This window comes from Halichoerus grypus, chromosome 6 (genome assembly GCF_964656455.1).
Source record: "Halichoerus grypus chromosome 6, mHalGry1.hap1.1, whole genome shotgun sequence".
In the NCBI taxonomy this organism is placed as follows: Eukaryota; Metazoa; Chordata; class Mammalia; order Carnivora; family Phocidae; genus Halichoerus; species Halichoerus grypus.
In genome coordinates this window covers 112372020-112392649 of record NC_135717.1, presented here as the reverse complement: position 1 = coordinate 112392649, position 20630 = coordinate 112372020, and the positions used below count along the sequence as shown (strand labels likewise).

General features: G+C 38.2%; 1 protein-coding gene across 3 annotated transcripts in view; it reads right to left on the bottom strand.

The window, feature by feature from the left end:
• Positions 1-20630, bottom strand: part of ANO6 (anoctamin 6) — a 187741-nt gene that overhangs the window by 41232 nt on the left and 125879 nt on the right. For all 3 annotated transcript variants that reach the window (XM_078075914.1, XM_036080053.2, XM_036080054.2), the window contains 3 exons: positions 13828-13962; positions 5122-5227; positions 1037-1097 (listed from right to left, as the gene is read on the bottom strand). In XM_078075914.1, coding sequence (XP_077932040.1) covers positions 1037-1097; positions 5122-5227; positions 13828-13962 — 302 coding nt within the window. The remainder of the gene's footprint in view (positions 1-1036; positions 1098-5121; positions 5228-13827; positions 13963-20630) is intronic.

Here is a 20630-nt window from a genome sequence, read left to right as displayed (position 1 = left end):
GGAAAGGATTTTTTTTTTGAAAATGGAATTTTTTTCTTCTATGGTAGAACACTTGTATTAATTGAACATTTAAATATCTGCATTTAGAGGAAATAATTGCCTCATTACAATGATGGTATTCAAAGTAAATAATGTAACTATAGTGTTAAAGCATCTACGTAAGAATTATATTCTTTAAGACTATATCTATTCTACTTATTAAACAGAATTTATTATTATTTACTATTATAAGAGTAACACATACTTAATAAATACTCGCTCATATAAAAGAATATAAAGAAGAAAGCTCACCTGTAATTCCTGTGTTGCTTCCCCTGAGCCCCAGCCCCACGTAAGTCAGGGTGGATCACAGCTGTGGGGACTGTTACAATAATGGCTCCCAATGAACCATGCCTCCCTGTATCCAAGCACCTGGGTAATCCTCCCACCTCCTCACATTGTTGTTGGCTTGGCCATGACCTGTTTTGGCTGATGGCACATTCACAAGCTTGAGGCAAATGCAGGCTCAAAATATGTGCATTGGGGCTTGCCCTCTCTTGCTTCTCTTTGGAAGCCTAAAGCCACCATGTGAAGAATCCTGGACTAGCTCACTGGAGGATGGGACATCATGTAGAGCAATACAAGCCAGCCCAGTGAGCCCCACAGACCAAACCAGCCTGGCAACCGCCAGACCATCTACCCCAGCAGAGCTGCTTGCTCACTGCACACATCAGCTGAGCCAGTACATGACTGGAGAAGGACCTCCCAGATGATGCAGAGAATCAAGACAAATACTAAATGTGTGTTTTAAGCAACCACATTTTGAAGTAGTTTTTTTATGCGGTAACTCGTACAATGGCCTTAAGGATTGTAAATGGAGTTCTAGGGGAGCTGAAGTTTAGGCAATCCAAGGTCCTAAAAGTGGGTTACTTTGATAGCTCATCTCAAACTGTGAAATGGTATTAAATTAGCTGCTTGTATGATCTCAGGGTTTTTTTTTTTTTTTTAATGTTAAGACGTAAAAGTAAACTGAAAAAAATAAAGGAAAGTAACTTACCCCATATTCCCATAAATACTGCAAACACTAGGGTTCCAAAACTATCAAAGATGCACAATTTCTGGAAAATACAATAATGACATATAACTGAATCATGTTTTCTACTCACTAGCATTCAGCAAATATGCAATGCTTTGTGTATTCCACAGTCTGAATTTCTTTTAAAGCTGATACCTAGTTTAACAATCACCATATCTACTACATACTTGCAGATGGGATTTCTTGTTGTTTTGAAAGCAAAGAGCCTTTGCTGTATTTACCACAGTGCATTTTCCATATCGTGATAAAGAAATTGGCATAGCTGTTAAGATTCCATTCGGTTTAAAGTATCAGACTTTTGAATGATGGCCTCTTCTTACAAGCTGTCTTAGTGAACTTCAAGTGTATAGCTCTACAAATACAAGGAACTCTAAGCAACTTCTGGATTTACAATTTGCATCTTATCATCACCTCATCCTGGTCAGATGATAAGTTACTGAGTTCTTCCTTTTCTTGCTAAGAAGAGCACAAGGCTGGGGTTTATTCTGAGATGGCTCTGCCCAAAGGAGAGGTGTTTCCCCAAACCCAATGATGGCTTTTCTACCATCAATGACGGAGGCTTCCATGAGATTAAGGAGGCACAGGGACTGTTGCTGACGTTACAATGGGTGCAACCATGAATGAATAGATGATATGCCTGAACAAAGAAGGCTTTATTCACTAGTTCTGCTAAATTTCTTTTTTTTTTTTTTTGCTAGTATATAAATAACCTATCTCCCTTTCAGGATTCCTGGAAAATCTTTCAATTAGTTACTAATTTTTCACTAGTGAACATTTTTACATATCCTAAAAAATCTATGAAGTATAAAGGTACTGGAAAAAGTAGGCAAACATGTAGAATATCAACTTTATGAAAGATCATACAGATCATATGAAGAGTAAAGAAGACAGCGTACAAAAAGTAGCTATAGGATTTAAAAAAAAAAAACAAAACCCAAACTTTTCAATTGCTAAAGAAAATTCAAAGTCGCTTCTAAGGAAAACTCTTTAAGTAACTTTTTTGGTTGCCCTTTATAAACTGATATAAAGTTGGTAAACTTTCATCTATGTGAAAATGTTATTTTCATAAAAGAATATCCACTTAACCGTCGTCTTGTATGTGTTTTCCAAAGCATACAGATGTCCCTCAATCCTCTATCTGAACCTGATCAGAAAGCACAATCCCAAACTGTTACCCAACTATTCCTCTCAAAAATCACTTAAGGAAGACAGAATTAAGAAGTGAGTGGCCACTCTGGGGAACACTGCACCCACCTATTCCTCTAGTCTTGGCATTCCATGGACTAATATTTCAAATCTTTCAGCTTTGACTCTTATGGAACCAAAGCTCTCATTTAATGTTATGCCTTATCCCTCAGTGAAAATTACTATAAGAAAAGTCTTATGCAGAACTGTTCCATGCATTATAATGGTATTACTGAAGATTCTGTCCAATGCTACTCCTAGGAATCACTGTAAGCTTCTAGCTGATACCTCCCTACTTGCCCTGATACCTCTGAGTACCTACTCCAGAAAGAAAAAACCCTACCCATGAATTCTTTGCCCTACCATGTTGAGAAAAAGCCAGTGAATGCTTATCTGTCAATGTGAAAGAAAAAAAAAATAGGAGTAGCAAGAAAAAGCAGGTTTACCACTAATGCCAAGATCACCCCAGTTGCCTGGCTCAAGATAAGGGATGTGCTTTGCACTCCTACGAGATGGAGTTAGGTGGCCTGGATGAAGTTACCATTTTTGCCACATTTGTGAGGATCGAGGACTCAGCAGAAAGAACAAGATGGCTGGCTTCTCTATGTACCTCATAAGCAGGAATCAGGGGAGAAGGTAAGCAAGGGGCTTTCTTGGTAAAAAGCTTAGCTTAGTTTGCTTGCCAGGAGGGCACAGACGGGGAAACACAGTTGTGTTAAGAACAGCCCCAGTCAGCATCCTGCTTTAATCACATAGAACAGGAAAGAAAAAAGATGGCTGCATATGCAGGGCATGATGTTTTAAAGCAGAGGAACCAATGAAAATCTAGAAAAGTGACCATTTGTTGTGTTTCTTCCTGCAAAGGAACAAAATCAAAATTTTATAACAATGTATTTCTGAGAACAAAATATTTTAAGTTACCACATTTCCCTTTTATCTTGCCAGCCAAAAAGCTAAGAATCTTATTTAATGCTCAATCACAAAAACAACATTAATCCTGATTATTTCCATAACTGTTCCCTCATTTCCTTGATCATAATTTTCTATTTCTAATTTATTAACCCTTTTAGCACTCATGTCCATTAGTGAATACTCTCTTTCCAAAAGAAAGAGGCAGAAACGAATATATAAATATATGAATAAAGAAATGATTGAATTAACCAACAGAAAGACATGGAAAGCTGCTTTTTCTCCTCTTTAAAATTTTTAAAATGTAATTCTTTTACAAAGGGAAGGAGGCATATGAAAGAATAAATCACCCTAACAAGATTCAAAGGATTCTTTAGGAAATTAGGATAGAATAAAAGATTCATTTTTTCCAAAACAATGAAAAAAAAATATACACAGGGACATATTTGAAAGTCACGTGTTTAGGGATGGGTTGGTGGAAAAGAAGAACTGAGAGAAGAGATGGGGGTGTGGTGTTTTGAAAGAGAATTTCTTAAAGAAAATGAAATTTCCAATTGTACTTTGTGGAGTATAGTTTGCCTCTGGCATTATCACTGGCATTTGCCTTAGACCCAGTGTCCGGGGATATGCGCTAACTAGTGACCTTTATGAGTCAACATCGCTGGAAGGCAGCATCCCTCCTGCTAGCTTCAAGTCTTTTACTTTATGTGATTTATGACAGATTTTTAAAGTCTAGAATTTGTGTTCATTTCTGGGGGACAGGCAAAGAAATCTACTTTAATTCATAAATTAAGAGTAAAATTCCATGTGTCGACAATACCCTGCAATCATCTTAATTAAGTAGCGGAACGTTTTTCAAACACAGTGCTCAATTTGTGAGTGAAGTGGCTGCTACTATTGTCAGCTGGTGAGGAACATAGTAATGGCAAGAAAGGCAGATCTGCTCTCAATTTCTGGCTTTGTCAGTTACTAGGTGGGTGACCTTGAGCTAATTATTTAATCTCTCAGACCCTCAGTGTTTTAATCTGTAAAATGGAGGTAGTACCTGTTCTGCCTACCTCACAGGGTTGTTGTGTCAAAAGGTCAAGAATCTTTCAAAATATAAATTTTAAGTGACATTTTAATAGGAATGTATTTGGTTTAAATAAGACTCTGATGGAGTAGGCTGGAATATTCTGAAGTCATTTAAGATTCCTAAGTTTTCATGGTGGAACAAGGGGATAGAGAAAAGATCACAACATGGGAGAACAGTAGGTCAAAGTTGTCAGGAAAATTCTCCAAAGCAAGATGACCATCTTTCTCTCCAGCTAGAGTTTGTGGCATGCCTTTCAGTAAGCTACCTCTAGTCTCAATACTTGTCCTAAAGGTCCTGGATTTTAACAAGTCATATAGCTCAAGATCTTCAGCATGTTTAAGGGAACCAGATGTGTTTTGTGGGAATGTTTTGGGACAAAGTATCTGTTATCATTTATATACAAAGACTTTCTTATGCATAGTCATAGACAGAGCCTAAATCTGATGATCAGGGTTTTTAAAAAAATGTAGCATAGTTTCAGCACACCTTGGAAGTGGAAAAATACAAGTACAAATATCAAGTTTCTACTCACTTGAATTAAGGAAAATAAGTAAACCTATTAAACAGTATTCATGAGATAAGCTGGTTTTGAAATTTCTGCTTTGATTACTTCAAATACTACAATAGTTCAATTCTGCAGTTCCTCACTGACCCACCCGAAGATTTTAGATAAGGCTTTTCATCTCAATTTCCTATTTGTAAAAGAGGAATAAACACATACATTCCATGTCTATCTTTCAGAATATCTGGAGGCTTATTTGAAAATTACCTTTTCTGAATTTCACAGAAAAAAAAATAATTCCAGGCTGTGCTAAAATTATTAGAAGAAAAAAAAAATCTTCCATTATTTGCAAATATTTAGAGTAACAAAAATTACCTTTGAGGACTCGCAAGTAATATTGAGATTCCAGAATGAACAATGTTGATCACACTGAGGACACATGATGATCTTGCCACCAATATCAGGATGACAAACTTCTTTGCTACAAGAAAGAGAAAAATAAAATTTTAAAAATTTTAATGATTAGGACTTCCTTTCTAGCAGCATGATAAAAATCAAACATCCATTTGTGATAAGAAAATAAAACTAAATTCTTATAAAACTAGGAAAGGAATTGAACTTCATTAACCTAACAAAGGCTTGCCACATAAAACCTATAAAAAAAAAAAAAACATTATACTTAATGGTAAAATGCTGAACTATTTCCTTTAGATCAGGGTAAAGCATCCTGTTATCACTACTCCTTTTCAGTTGGAGGGCCTTGCTGGCACAGTAAGTCAAGAAAAACAAATATAGGATGCTGGACACAGAATCCGTATATAAAATATACATAGGGTTCAGAAAAAGGAATTACACCCCTATAGATCTGCAACTTGCTGGCACAGTAAGTCAAGAAAAACAAATATAGGATGCTGGACACAGAATCCATATACAAAATATACACAGGGTTCAGAAAAAGGAATTACACCCCTACAGATCTGCAACAATTAAAAATTAATTTTTTTAAATACCATTTTTTCATAGCTTAAGAAATATAAAGAGCCTAGGAATAAATCAAATTCCAGATGTATAAGATTTAGAGAGGAAATGATAAAACTGTTCTGAAAGAGTTAAGAAGATCTATATAAATGGATACATTATCATGTTCATAATTTGGAAGAATCAACATCTGAAGGTGTTATTTCTCCTTCATTTGAGCCATAAATTCAATAGAAGAGCAAAAGGCTCAGACCATTCAAGACATTCCTAAAGAACAAGGTGTTATTGCCATAGGTTAAGAAGAACTGAGCAAGAAAAAACAGAGTTTATGAAGAGACCTCTGCATAGACAGAAACTGACTTAGGACAGGGCTGGTCCAGCAAACCAGTAAAGTGAGAAGTGACATTTGCTGCAATCGAATATCCAATATAGAAAAATGTGAAACTGAACTCCTAAAGCCTATCACATACAAATCAACTCCAGGTAGAAAATGGGAATGCAGCAGTAGGAACTTGTTAGAAAAAAAAAAAAGGAGGATATCTAGAAAACATTGGGGTAAGGAAAAAGTCCACTAATGAGAAAACAAAAAGTATAAATCATAAAGGAAAATATTGATAAATTCAAAATCTTATAAAAGTGAGAACTTCATTAAAAGACCATAAAGGGGGGAGAAGAAAAAATAGCCACAAACAGGTAAAAGTTTTGCAACACATGAAAATGACAAAGGACTATTCACTAGAGTATTTAAAGAACTTCTACAAATTAATAAATTAATAAGAAAAAAGAAAAGTTACAAGAGGGTGCAGACTGCTCCCTCTGGGGGAAGCTTCTCAGATGGACTCCTTATGTGAATGGCACTGGAGTTGTAGAATTCGTTAGCCTTGCAAATAACTCAGTTAAAAACAAACTGGCAGGGAAAACACTTCTAGAATAGCTGAGTAAAGATCTTGGAAAATCTGCTCCTCCATAAAAGCAATGAGAACACTGGCAAAATTTGTAAAAAGTAACCTCTGCAGAACTCTGGAAATGAAACAAGGGCTTACAGTAGTCTGAGAAGTAAAAATAGCTAAATCTCCATAAAGATAGTGAGCTTTGTGACATTTTACCTTGACCTATCCCCATCCCCATATCCTTAGCCTAATGGTGGGGTTAAAAGACAACAGCCCCACAACCATGGTAGCCTAGCAGCCACTGAAGGAGGCAGAAGTGATTTGAAGCTACCAAAAAACCCATCCCCAGAGAACTGTCACTATTTGACTAGTCTGGAAGCTCCCTGGAAAAGCTCCATTAACAGGATTTGTTATTTTTGACCCATATCAGAGCTCATACATACTGTGCAAACAATACTAACCCCAGAGTGTCTGTTGAAAGTATTAGTAGGAATTATTAACATTACAACTGCCTGAGGTGGCAATACCAGGAGGGGCTAACAAGATGCTGATCAAAAAACTTAAAAGGAAACATTGGGAAATGAGATACCTATAGGAGGCTTTAAAAAGCTCCAATTAATTCCTAGGATTGTAGAAGGCCATGTGCATGTGTAGGACAGTGCATGTGGCCAGTAAGGGCCTGAGGAAACCTTAATCCCTCATCTCTGGCTGGCTTTGAGGTTCTGCATAAGCGGGGAGTAAAGGCGCAAGAAGATCTGCAAACTGCCTGCTAAAGTGCTGAAGGCATTCCCCATAGACACACACAGAGCAACTTGGCAAGGGCTCCAAGAATGACTGGTTCCCAGCAATTAAAGAAATCACTGTCCAATCATTAGCTGACAACTAAGCTTATTGAACACAGGCTTCATGGTCACATGCAACAAAAAATAAAGACTTTACAGAATTTGTTCAGGAAAGTAACTGAATGAACAGCGGCAGTGATGACAACAGAGGCCACATCTCTGAAGAGGGGAAATAGGATTTCTAGATCTGCCACATTATAATATTTAAAATGCCCAGTTCTCAACAGAAAATTACAAGATACACAAAGAAACAAAAATTTTGGTCATAACGCCGGCGCAAAAAAGCAGTCAATAGAAACTGGTCCTCGAGGAAACCCAGATATTGGACTGACTAGACAAAAACTTAAATAAGCAATTAAACATAGGTTGAGGACCTGATAGGAACTCTGCCTAAAGAATTAAACTATGTGAACATCTCACCATGCAGAGAATATCAATATAAAAAATTGTTAAAAGAACCAATTAGAAATTCTAGAGATACAAAAGTATAATTAAAATGAAAAGTTCACTGAGAGGTTCCTCTGCAGATGACCAGCAGGGGGGAAAAAAAAATCAGCTAATTTAAAACTAGGTCTACTGAGATTATTCAGTCTGAGGAGCAGAAAGAAAAAGTAATGAAGAAAAATGAACACAGCCTCAGAGAGAGGTGGGACACCATCAACAATACCAATATGCACATAATAGGAGTCCTAGGAGGAAGGGGAAAAAAAGAAGGGGGCAGAAAGAATATCTGAAGAAATAACAAATGAAAAGTTCCCAAATCTGATGAAAACAATTTGTACACCCAGGAAGCTCAACAAACTCCAAGTAGGATAAACTCAAAGATATCCAAACATAGGCACTTCAGACTCGAAGTGTCCAAAGACAAGAACAAAGAGAATTTTGACAGCAGAAAGAGAAAAGTGATTCAGCATGTACAAAGACTCCTCAGTAAGATAACCAGTTGACTTATCAGAAACCACAGAGACCAGAAGGCAATGGGATGGTATACTCCAAGTGCTGAAAGAAAAAGATGGTCAATCAAGTATTCTATATCCAGCAAAACTATTCTTCAAAAAAAAATGAAGGAGAAATTAAGACATTCCTCGATAAACAAAACCTGAAAGAACATGTTGCTAGCTGACCTGCTCCACAAGAACTACTAAGGAAAGTCCTCCAGGCTTAAATGAAAGGACACTAGACAGTAACTCAAACTCACCTGAAGAAATGAAGAGCACTTGGCAGAGGTAACTACACAGGTAAATAACACCTTACAAATATATATTTGCATTTAATTATTTTCTTCTATCTGATGTAAAAGATAACTGCATAAAACAATAATTATAAAACTGTGTTGATGGGCTTATAATGCACAAAGATGTAATTTGTATGAGAATAATAGCACAAAAGGAAAAGACTTGTACCAAAGTAAACTTTCTGCATACCACTGAAATTAAGTTGGCATTAAAACTGAATGAAATTGCTTTACAACAAGATATTAATTACAATCTCCAGGGCAACCACTTAAGAAAATAACAACAACAACAAAAGAGTAAGAAACAACAAATTGGAATTAAAATGGTATAGTAGAAAACATCTATTTTACACAAAAAAGGTAGTAATAGAGGAATGGGGGGAAAAAGACATAAAACAGATAGAAAATAAAAATGACATTAAATGTAAATGAATTAAACATTCAAATGAAAGGCAAAAGGCAAAAATAAATGAAATAGAGAATAGACAAACAGAAAAATCAGCAAAAACAAAAGTTGGTTCTTTGAAAAGATCAACAAAATAGACAAATCTTTAGCTAGACTAATTGGGAAAAAGAAAAAAGTTTCAAATTATTAAATTCAGAAATGATAGGAGGTACATTGCTATTAACCTTAAAAAAATAAAAAGGATTATAAGGGAATACTATGAATAATTATATGCTAACAAATTAAGTAATCTAGATGAAATAAATTCCTAGAAAGAAGTAAATAACTGAAGCCGACTCAAGAAGAAAGAGAAAATCTGAATGGACCAATAGCAAGGAAAGAGATTGAATTAGTAATTTAAAAAAAAAATTTTTTTTTTTTAATTCCCATGAAGAAATGCCTAGGCCCAGATGGCTTCACTGGTGAATTCTATCAACCATTTAAAGAACTGACACAAATGCTTCACAAACCCTTTTAAAAATAAAGAAGTGGGAACACTTCCCAATTCATTCTATGATACCAATGTTACACTGATACCAAAATCATACCAAGACGTCACAGAAAAACTATAGACCATTATCTCTTATGAATACAAATGCAAAAATCCTCAACAAAATACTAGCAAATCAAATCCAGTAACATATAGAAAGAATCATGATCCAGTGGGATGTATCCAGGAATGCAAGGATAGTTCAACATACAAAAATCAATTCATGTAATATGCCATTTTAACAGAGTAACAAATAAAAACTCAGAATAGAACTTCTCAACTTGATAGAGAACAATTATGAAAAACCCACAGCAAATGTTATCCCTACTGGTGAAGGACTGAATGTTTCCCTCTTAAGATTAATATTGTACTGGAGAGTGTAATCATGGGAACCACACAAGGAAAATAAATTAAAAGCCTCCAGACTGGAAAGGTGTTAAGTAAAACTTTTTTTATTCGAGATGACATGATAGTGCATATTAAAATTCTAAGAAATGTACCAAAGAACTATTAGAATTAATAAGCCGGCCCCTCAAGGTTGTAAGACACAAAATCAATACACAAAAAGCAATTATATTTCTATACACTAGCAATGAATAATCCAAAAATGAAATGAAGGAAGCAATTTCATTTATAATAGCATCAAAAAGAATAAAATACTTAGAATAAATTTGAGAAAAGTGTGAAACTTAAATACAAAATAGTTAGAACTACAAAATAGTTTATTAATAGAAATTAAAGACAACCTACATAAATGGAAAGACATTCTATGTTCATAGAACAGAAGTCTTAATATTGACCTGAGATTTAATGCAATTCTGGCTTTTTTGCAGAAATGGACAAACTAATCCTAAAATTAACATGGAATGTAAGGGACCCAAAATGGCCAAAACAATCTTGAAAAAGTTTTGAAGTTTTCAATTTCAAAACTTACTAACAAAGCTACAGTAATCAATATAGTATGTATCTGCAAAAAGGGCAGACATAGAGATCAATGGAAAACAACTGAGAGCCCATAAACAAACTGTTACACCTCTAGCCAATTGGTTTTTGACAATGGTGCTAAGACAATCAAATGGGGAAAGAACAGTCTTTTCAAAAATGGTGCTTGGGGTGGGGGGGCACCTGGGTGGCTCAGTCATTAAGCATCTGCCTTCGACTCAGGTCATGATCCCAGGGTCCTGGGATCGAGCCCCGCATCGGGCACCCTGCTCAGCGGGAAGCCTGCCTCTCCTTCTCCCACTCTCCCTGCTTGTGTTCCCTCTCTCGCTGTGTCTCTCTCTGTCAAATAAATAAATAAAATCTTTAAAAAAAAAAAAAAAATGGTGCTGGGGCCCCTGGATATATACCTGGTAAAGAAATGAATCACAGACCTAAATCTATAAAACTTTTAGATGATAAACACTGATAAAATCTTTATGACTCTGGATAAAAATGCTTTCTAAGATACAATACCAAAAGCACAAACAAACAAAAGAAAAAAATTAGGTAAACTAGACTTCATTAAAATTAAAAACTGTTGTGCTTCAAAGGATACCATCAAGTAAGTGAAAAGGCAATCCATAGAATGGGAGAAAATATTTGCAATATATTTGATAAAGGATTTTATCCAGGATAAAGAACGGTTTAAAAAAGACAACACAATTAAGAGAGGCAAAGGATTTGAACAGATGTTCTCCAAAGAAGATATACAAATGGCAAATAAGCACATGAAAAGATGCTCAATATCAGCAGGCATTAGGGAAATACAAACAAATCCACACTGACATACCACTTCATACCCACCAGGATGACTAATACATAGGTATTTGTAAAACCCAACAATATCAAGTGTTGATGAGGATGTGGAGAAATTGGAATCCTCATAAATTGCTACTATGGAAGTACAATGGTGCAGTCACTCTGAAAAATACTCTGGCAGCTCCTCAAAATGTTAAACATAGAGTTACCATGTATTCCAGCAATTCCATCTTTTGGAGGATATATTCTCGAGTGAACTGAAAACGTATGTTCACACAAAAACTTGTACATGAATGTCCATAGCAGAATAAGTAATAATAGCCAAAAAGTAGAAACAACCTAAATTGACATGGATGAACGGATAAACAATGTGGTATATCCATACAATGGCATTTTATTTGACCACAAAGGGGAATGATGTACGATACATGCTACAACATGAATAAACCTTGAAAAGATTATGCTAAGTCAAAGAGTCACAAAAGGCCACATATTGTACGGTTCCACTTATATGAAATGTCCAGAATAAGCAAATCCACAGAGACAGACAGTAGATTCATAGTTGCAAGGGCTAAGAGAAGGGGGGTTAGGGAGTGACTGCTAATGGGGATGAAGTTTCTTTTTGGGGTGATGAAAATGTTTTAAAATTAGACAGTGGTGATGGCTGCACAACTCTGAATTGACTTAAAACCACTGAACTGTATACTTTGAAAGGGTACACTTTATGATATGTGAATCATATCTCAATAAAGCTGTTATGTTTAAAGGGGGACATAAGCTTTAAGCATAAGCTTTTATAGAAGAGGAAATACCTATAGTATCCTCCACTTACATATGCATATTTTCAAAAGCACACAAAATGAAATATATTTTGTAGGGATACAAATATATCTGATAAAGAATATATAGTATATATAAAGGAATGATAAAAAAAAAAATCAAAATTTGGTGTAGTTCTGATTTCCAAAGTGGAAAGTGAGGGAATGCAACTGAGGGAAGCATTTCCCAGGTAACAGTAATGTTCTTTCTTAAACTGGTGAGGGATCATCCATTATTCCTTATACCTTAAATACATTTTCTATTCCTGTGAATCTACTCAGCATGTAATAAACTTAACTGAAAATATTTAAATGCATGTATTTAAATAGTAATTAAAGCCCCAATAGTTCTGAGCACAGGGAGTATATCCCCAAGACCCTCCCCCAGATTTCTGTAAACTAATCTTTGTGAAACAGTAGAAACATGTGCTGTGACTGTTGGGGTGTTTGTATAAAATGACCTGTAATGAGAACAGTCACAATGCAAGAACCTTATAAAAATGCTACTTTTGTACTTTGAAAGTGTATATTTGAGATGTTGGTTTTTTTGGTTTTTGTTTTTTTGGTTTTGTTTTTTTGTTTTGTTTTTGGTTGGAACAGTATACAAAACAATGGAGAAGCCAGAGACAAACTTTGGCAAAAAGTATCAACACTCAGCCTTTGGCCCTGAACTCTTATTTTCAGTGAAGAGAGGAGAATACTTCAAAGACCATCTGCAGCTTTCTAGCTAAGAAGCCATAATGGGTACAAAATGCTCAGAATTCTCCATTAAATAGAATGGATAATTATGCCTATACATCAGAGCTGCCATGTAAGCTTCCTGCCTCGGGAGCCAGGCTGATATGCTTGGGGCTAGAAAAATCTGGTCATCAGCTAGCTCATTGCTGGTGCCCAGAAATTTTGATCTGGTTGTCACAGCTGGAGAGAGGCCAGGTGAACACAAGAAAATGCCTGCTTCAGTGTTGCATCCCTTCTAAAGGTTGAGACTACCAAAAGCAGAGGAATAATAACACAATTCAGAACAGTGATGGTGAAATTCAGTGTGTTCTGGCATCCATGCTTTTTCCCTTTAGACAGTGCAGCTGGTATTTTAATTCTAACATCAAGCACAAACGAATTGTTTATCACTTATTTTTTTTCCCATAACACTGTAAGGCCTAATTTTTTAAAAAGTAAAACAAAAACAAAAGTGTTGTTTACTTGAATTTTTAAACATGTTTCCTAATATATATTAAAAAGTCATTTCTAAAAGCATAAAAACACCAATTTTATCAAGTTTTGCCTTTGAAACCTTGAAGAAATCAGAGCTGCTCTTGGCTCACATCTGTAGGGCTGAGTGAAGCATTCCTCTGGGGAGCAGTTCAAGGAAAATCCTCCCTCCACACTGCCTTTCTTTTTCAAAGTATTTTCTTTAAAAATTGGAGTGTTTCCTAAGGGTAATATTCTTGTCAGAAACTGGGCCGCATTATCTAAAAAAATTTTTTTCCCACTTAGTTATTATACTCAGGACAAAAGGGATATATCATCCAAAGCAGTAAGTGTTCTGTGATGAGTCTTCCTTTACTAAAACAGTCTAAGACCCTGAAAATAATTTTATGTCTTATCAACTTTTCATCACAGTAACAAGGAATAAACAGAACTTACCTCCATGTACAGTTATTCTGATTAAAATATCCATAGAGAAAGCAAGCCACTCCGACTACCGCAGCCAGCAAGAGCATCTGAGTATAGTAGCCCAGCCAAGCAAAGTAGATTCCAATCTTTTCTCCATAATATTTCCTGAACAAAGACAGAAATTGGTTATCTGAGGCACGATTATTGCTAATTGAACCGCTTTGCAGCTTCATCCTAACCTTAATTTCTGATTTTAAATACCAGAGGCTTTAAGCTTAAACCTCTTACCCAATTCATACTTAAAACATGTTCATTTTCATAAAGACCCCAAATTCCACTATGAAACAAGTATTTTACGTATCATAGAAGTACTGATCACTGGTGAGCCTGATGAAGCAAAGTCAACTAGAACAGGGCGAAGGAAAGAAAAATGCTACATAGTAAGCAAACAGAGAACATCATCATCCTTCTTTGTAAATACGAACCATCTGATACATTCTCCAAAAGACTGTTTGTAACATTCATGAGACAAATGAACATGAACAATCTGCTCCCAGTTAATCTGCTTTTGCTTATCTAGGGAACTTCCTTGGAGCAAATGTAATGTAAATCACAAATACAAGAAAAGGACTGATAAGAAGTCACTGATAATGACTGAGGAATCCACCGTCCTGTATTCCTTATATCTAGCACTTCTATTTTTTCTAAGTTTTGAAAACTCATCAATGGAAGAGTCCAGGGAGGCACAGTTGGAAGAAAGGGGGCAGGGCAGGAAGCAGCTCCAGACTATTCCTGAAAGGGAGACAGATACAGTCGGGCACTAAGAGTTGAGAGGTGAGGAGAGCACACTGAGATGATGACTGTTGGCTGTTGTTGATCTTTCCTAGACTGCCTCCTTCCTGGCTCAGTACTGGTCCACAGAAACTGTAGATTTACTTAGCTCTTCGCTTCCTCAGAGGCCTCTATGAGACTTCCGGCTCAGTATGGAGCTGGGCTGAGGTCCTTGGGCTTAGCCTGGTGGGGACTAAGCTCTGAGGAAGACCTGAAGTCCCAGGAGACTTCCTTCAGACAGGAACATCTCTGGGCTGAACCAGTGGTCAGCTTCACAGGTCATAGGCCTGGGTGTAGGCCACATCCCTGGGGATAAGGAAGGGCTGACACAGACCTGGAATCAGGGGTCAGGAGGAACCAAGTGTTGCATTTTTAAGTGATTGGGGCTTTGTTGTCTGGCTCATAGACTGCAGGCCAATGACAGCCTCAGGGTAGTGCCTGAGAAAGAAAAGCCAGGCAATGGGTTTGCAACGTCTTGGCTGTTAGACTTTCTGTGGTATGTTTTTATCACCATCCACACTGGAAATGCTACATTTAAGACTGGAAAGAATGTTAGAGGTTACTGGTCCAACTCCCCAATAGTAAAAATATTCTGCTTCATTTAGAGCTAGTCAGGTAGTCCCTGCTTGGATACTGACCATGACAGGGAGTTCATTATTTCCAAAGATATCTACATTATATTGGAGGCAAGAAGATCAGAAAGAATTTTTTTTTTTTTTTAGATTTTATTTATTTATTTGACAGAGAGAGACACAGTGAGAGAGGAAGCACAAGCAGGGGGAGTGGGAGAGGGAGAAGCAGGCTTCCCGCTGAGCAGGGAGCCCGATGCGGGGTTCGATCCCAGAACCCTGGGATCATGACCTGAGCCGAAGGCAGACACTTAACGACTGAGCCACCCAGGCGCCCCTCAGAAAGAATTTTTGAATCTCAGAAATCTGCCTCCAAGTTCTTGCTGAAAGGCTGGGAATAATATAATAATAATTCCTTCAAATATGATATTCTGATCATTCTCTTTCTGCCAAAAAATCCCAATTCTTAACACCAATTTCTAAAAATTCAGCTTTTTGATCAAAGTTGTAAGTATATACTCAGTAAGGGGTCAGATAGTTCTAGTAATTGTCACAGTGGTTCACTGCTTAGTTTTCTGTGTGCTTACCAACAATTTAACCCCAGACTTTTACCTAACATGTAATTTTCTCAGTACTTTCAAACACATGAGGTAGTTTCTTGATTTCATCTCCTTGAATAAATCCCATCAGATCTTCTCCACCCTGATTAATGATTCTCTAGCCCTGCCAGAGTCGTCACCTGGGATCTCGCCATTCCTCTGTCATGTTGGGAATCCCTGTTTACTGAAGTCATGTTTTTCTCTTCCTTCATGGAGCACCTCCTCCATTACCTTGCACATTTAAATTGTGAAAATTCCTCACACTTATTTTAACAGCTTGACCATTTATGGAATTGGAAAGTGAGAAATCACCTCCCTTGGAAACTTGAAATTATTGCTCTCTTTTCTTATACCTGCAGTGTTGTCATTGAGGAGTTCAGTGTTATTCTGAGTCTTGCTCCTTCAAATGAAGCCTGTTTCTCTTTCTGGAGGTTCTCAGGATCTTCTTTCTGTCTTCAGTGTCCTGAGGTGTCATGTTGTCGTGACTAGATGTCATGCTGAGGTGACTGGCTGGCTCTATTTTCATCCTCTGAGCTGAGCACTCAGTAAGCTCCTTCCATCTGGAGACCTAGCACACTCAGTTCTTGTCCCAAGCGTGCTATAAAGGTGCGTAGGCACAAGTTGTGTCTTTCCACAATGTCAGCTTTATTCACTCATAAAGCAAAATTTGCACAATTGTAACAGGTTCGGGACTCCAAACTCAATGACACCTCACTGCACATTTGATTTGGCTTCATACATGCCACACAGGACAAGATACAATACAAAGTCAAACAACAGACAAGATGCAATGAGGGTGAGAAATTAATGAACCAAATGCAGTCAGTCCATGAGCGTGCAGGTGAAATGAGGACTCAGTCCAGTCTGGGTCAACCCTTGGCACTTAGTGCTTATTATGTTCAAGCAGTGGAGGGTCTCTGTTATGTTCAGAGACCAATTGGGGGCCACTGCCTTTCAAATGTGGTCAGACAAGGAAGAGTCTGAATCTGAAGAATCTGACAGTTTGCTACAGAAGTCCTCTTTTTAGAGTTTAACCAGTCTTTAGCCTTTCCAGGCCTCTTCTGGTTCTAGTGATGGTCAGTTCACGGTGTTTCCATCATCTCCTGGCTTTGCTCACTATCAGTTCTTGGTGCCACCTGCATGTTCTGGTGCTATCTATTCTCAGCTCATCACCTTCGGCGGTCTTCCTGATTCCTGACATCACTGCTTGACATGAGTGACCCCCTCATGCTCTCTACTGTTCTTCAATATGGTTCTTCAGACACTGCTCTGATTTCCTCCCTAACGTTATCTCTGTTCTCGTTCCTAGCACCCCTACTATTTGTTCATTGCATCTCCTGGACCGACCTTCTAATTTTTACTTCTCCCCACCCTTTTTATTCTCCATCTCTTTATATTTTTGCTCTGTGTTCTGTACAATTTCTTCAACTTTATTTTCTAACACTATAGTTAGGGTTTTTCTGTTCTATTACATTTTTTATTTTAAGAGTTACATTTTATCCATGGAATGATCCTTTTTTTTTTTTTTTTTTAAATAGAACTCCTGTCCTTGTCTTACAGATATCATCATTTGTTTTCTCACTCTGAGGGTAAAGATGGGAGTTTGGGGGGTAGCTTTTCATTTTTTTTTTCCTGTGCAAAGTCTGTTTCTCCCAGCTTGCTTTTTCTGGTTTGTTTGGTTTGCTATTGGGGAAAGAACTCATTTTCCCTTCTGGTAATACCTGGGGACCACAGATGAAGGCTTAAAAGCCCAAATGCTCAAGGGGTTACTAGTGGGAAGCAAGGAAGGGAACATGTGGACCAGGGACAGGGAATAGTTAAAAAAAAAAATGCATTCTCCTTAGTGAAATATACTTAAAATAGTGGGGAAATTGTTCTCTTTACCAAAAAACCAAGACCAAAAACCACAACCTCATAAAGAACGATTAAGAACCCATCAAACCCATCACCCTGCCATCAGATGCTATAGGTTTAACATAAAAGAAAATCTCACATGAATGTCAGCTTCAAATGTTTACATTTGTACAAACATCCTCTTTTAAAATTTTATCCTACAGGATACCCAGAGTTAATGAGAGAAAAATGCCTCTTTATGATTGTAATCCAGTTAAAAAATGAAGAAATTAGAGTATAACCAAATGAAATAACAAAATAAAATCCTTTATGAAATGACTCTAAGCAACAATCATTAATGGTTGTTATCATCACACACAAAAGAAACAGAACATTATGTACCTTCTGGTAGAAGTATGAAACTCCACATATCAAGTGTTCTTGTACAAAGCTGAACCTCAATGAGATCAAACTTTCAAATGAGGAACAAATTACTTAGCTAAAGCAAATACACACGACAGAGCAACAAGTCCAACACCACCACAAGGAAGAATGAAAGTAAAATGGAGAATAGAGAAACTCCTCCACAGTTGCAAGGAAAGCAAGAAAGAAACGGGAAACTCTCAGATTAGAAGACAACTGAGAAATACATTAATTGCACCATTTGGACCTTGTTTAGATCCCTGATCTAAACTAAAAACTATCAAAAAAAAAAAAAAAGTAGTTTTTGTGACAATCAGGAAAAACTGAACATGGCTTTTTGATGATTTTTTTAAGTATTCAGGTTGCATTTAAAAGAGAATTAATGAACTATATGAAATATTAATGAAATATAATACTATTTGGGGTTTTCTTAAAAATGCTCCACTGGAAAGGGATGGGAAGGAGGTACAAAAATGAAACTAGACTAGCAAGGAGTTCATAATTTTTGGAGCTGGGAGACAGATATAGGCAGTTTTGCGGTACTGTTCTCTCTCCTTTTGTGTATGTTTGAAATTTCCCATAATAAAATATAAAACAAAGTAAACCAAAACTCTTCAGTGTTTTTTTTTTTTTTATGATTTTATTTATTTATTTGAGAGAGAGAATGAGAGAGAGAGAGCATGAGAGGGGGGAGGGTCAGAGGGAGAAGCAGACTCCCTGCTGAGCAGGGAGCCTGATGCGGGATTGGACCGCAGAACTCCAGGATCATGACCTGAGCCGAAGGCAGTCACCCAACCAACTGAGCCACCCAGGCACCCAAAACTCTTCAGTGTTTTAAAACTCTCACTTCCAAGGTCAAGCAGTTTTCCCATGTCAGTGGGCACAGAAGTACAGTAGAAAGAACAGGCACTTGGCTCCAGGCCAACCTGGGGTAAAACTGACTCTCCCCTCCTCACCCTCCACATCCCACCCATAAGCAAGTCTTGCTGACTCCCCTCCTAACCCCCATTCCAACTATGCAGCTACGGGTTCTCCTCTGGCCACTCTGATGGCCTCCTACCTGCTCTCCCTGCAGGAGGCCCCTGTCGTCCATTCCCCAAATTATCTTTGCAAAATGTGAATGAGATAAAATTACCTGATTACTTAAAAGTATCACAACTGCTTTTCACTGCACTTACAGTCTAAACTCTTTTCCATGTTCCCACTACCCCACTTCTAACCCGTGTCTCATCATTCTCTTCTCTCATTAGCACGGGTCTTCAGTATTTCCTCACACTTGCCAATGTCCCTGAGCCTCGGACCATTGTGAAAACTGCCTCTATTCCTAAAATGACTTCTTCCAAATCCACAAAATCCTGGCTCCTTTTCACTATCCAGGTCTTAGTTCATATGTTTCCGACTCAAATGTAACTTTCTTCACTTCTTTCCCCCACCCCATCTCATCACTGTGTTTCTTCATCTCAATCAGAAATTTTGCTTACTTCTTTGCTTAATTTTATTTGTTTGTTGGTTATTTTTGGTCTGTCTCTCTCCAGCAGCCTTGCCCAAACAATAAAAGTCTCTGGAGAGGAAGAAGGGCGGAGCAAGACGGCAGAGGAGTAGGAGACCTGGATTTCGTCTGGTCCCAGGAATTCAGCTAGATAGGGATCAAACCATTCTGAACACCTACGAGCTCAACAGGAGATCGAAGAAAAGAATAGCAGCAACTCTCTGAACAGAAAAGTGACCACTTTCTGGAAGTTAGGATGGGCGGAGAAGTGAATCCGAGGCAATATTCGGGAAGATAGATGGCAGGGGAGGGGGCCTCCGTCGGCCGCTTCTGGCAAGTGATAGAGCAGTGGAGCACAAGATCGGAACTTTTAGAAGTCGGCTCCACTGAGTGACGTTGCTCCAGTGGCTAAGCAGGGGATGGAGCCCTCTCTGGGACAGTGTGGTCTCAGGACCCTCGGGGTCACAGAAAGACCGGGAGTGCCTGAGTGCGGCAGAGCTCCCAGGTATTGGAGCGGGGAAGCCGGCTGCAGAGACAGAGCCAAGGAGCGGGCTCTCAGCTCGGGGTTGCCATAAACCATGATCCGCGGCAGTCAGGCCACTGCTCTTTCAGCAGGGACCCAACAAGCGGCAGATTTGGGGAGACTCCCCTTCCTCCCCCCAGGAGGAGCAGCGCGGGAGTGCACCGCAGGGATCTGCTGGGTTTGGAGACTCCACACGGGGTCGTGAGCCAGAGACAGAAACGTTGGGTCACATGCCGGGTGAGCACAGAGTGCGGCGGGAGACTGGGGAGACGGGAATGATTGACTGCTTTTCTCTGGGGACTCACTGAGGAGTGGGGCCCCGAGTTCTTGGCTCCTCTGGGTCAGAGACTGGGAGGCCGCCATTTTCAAACTCGTCCTCCAAAGCTGTAGAGAAAGCTTGCAGGGAACAAAACCTCCCCAAACCCAGGCAGATTACTTATCCCCACCTGGCAAGGGCGGGGCAATTCCGCCTCCGGCAAAGACATTTGGGAACCACAGCAACAGGCCCCTCCCCCAGAAGATCAGCAAGAAGAGCCAGCCAAGGCCAAGTTTACTCATCAATGAGA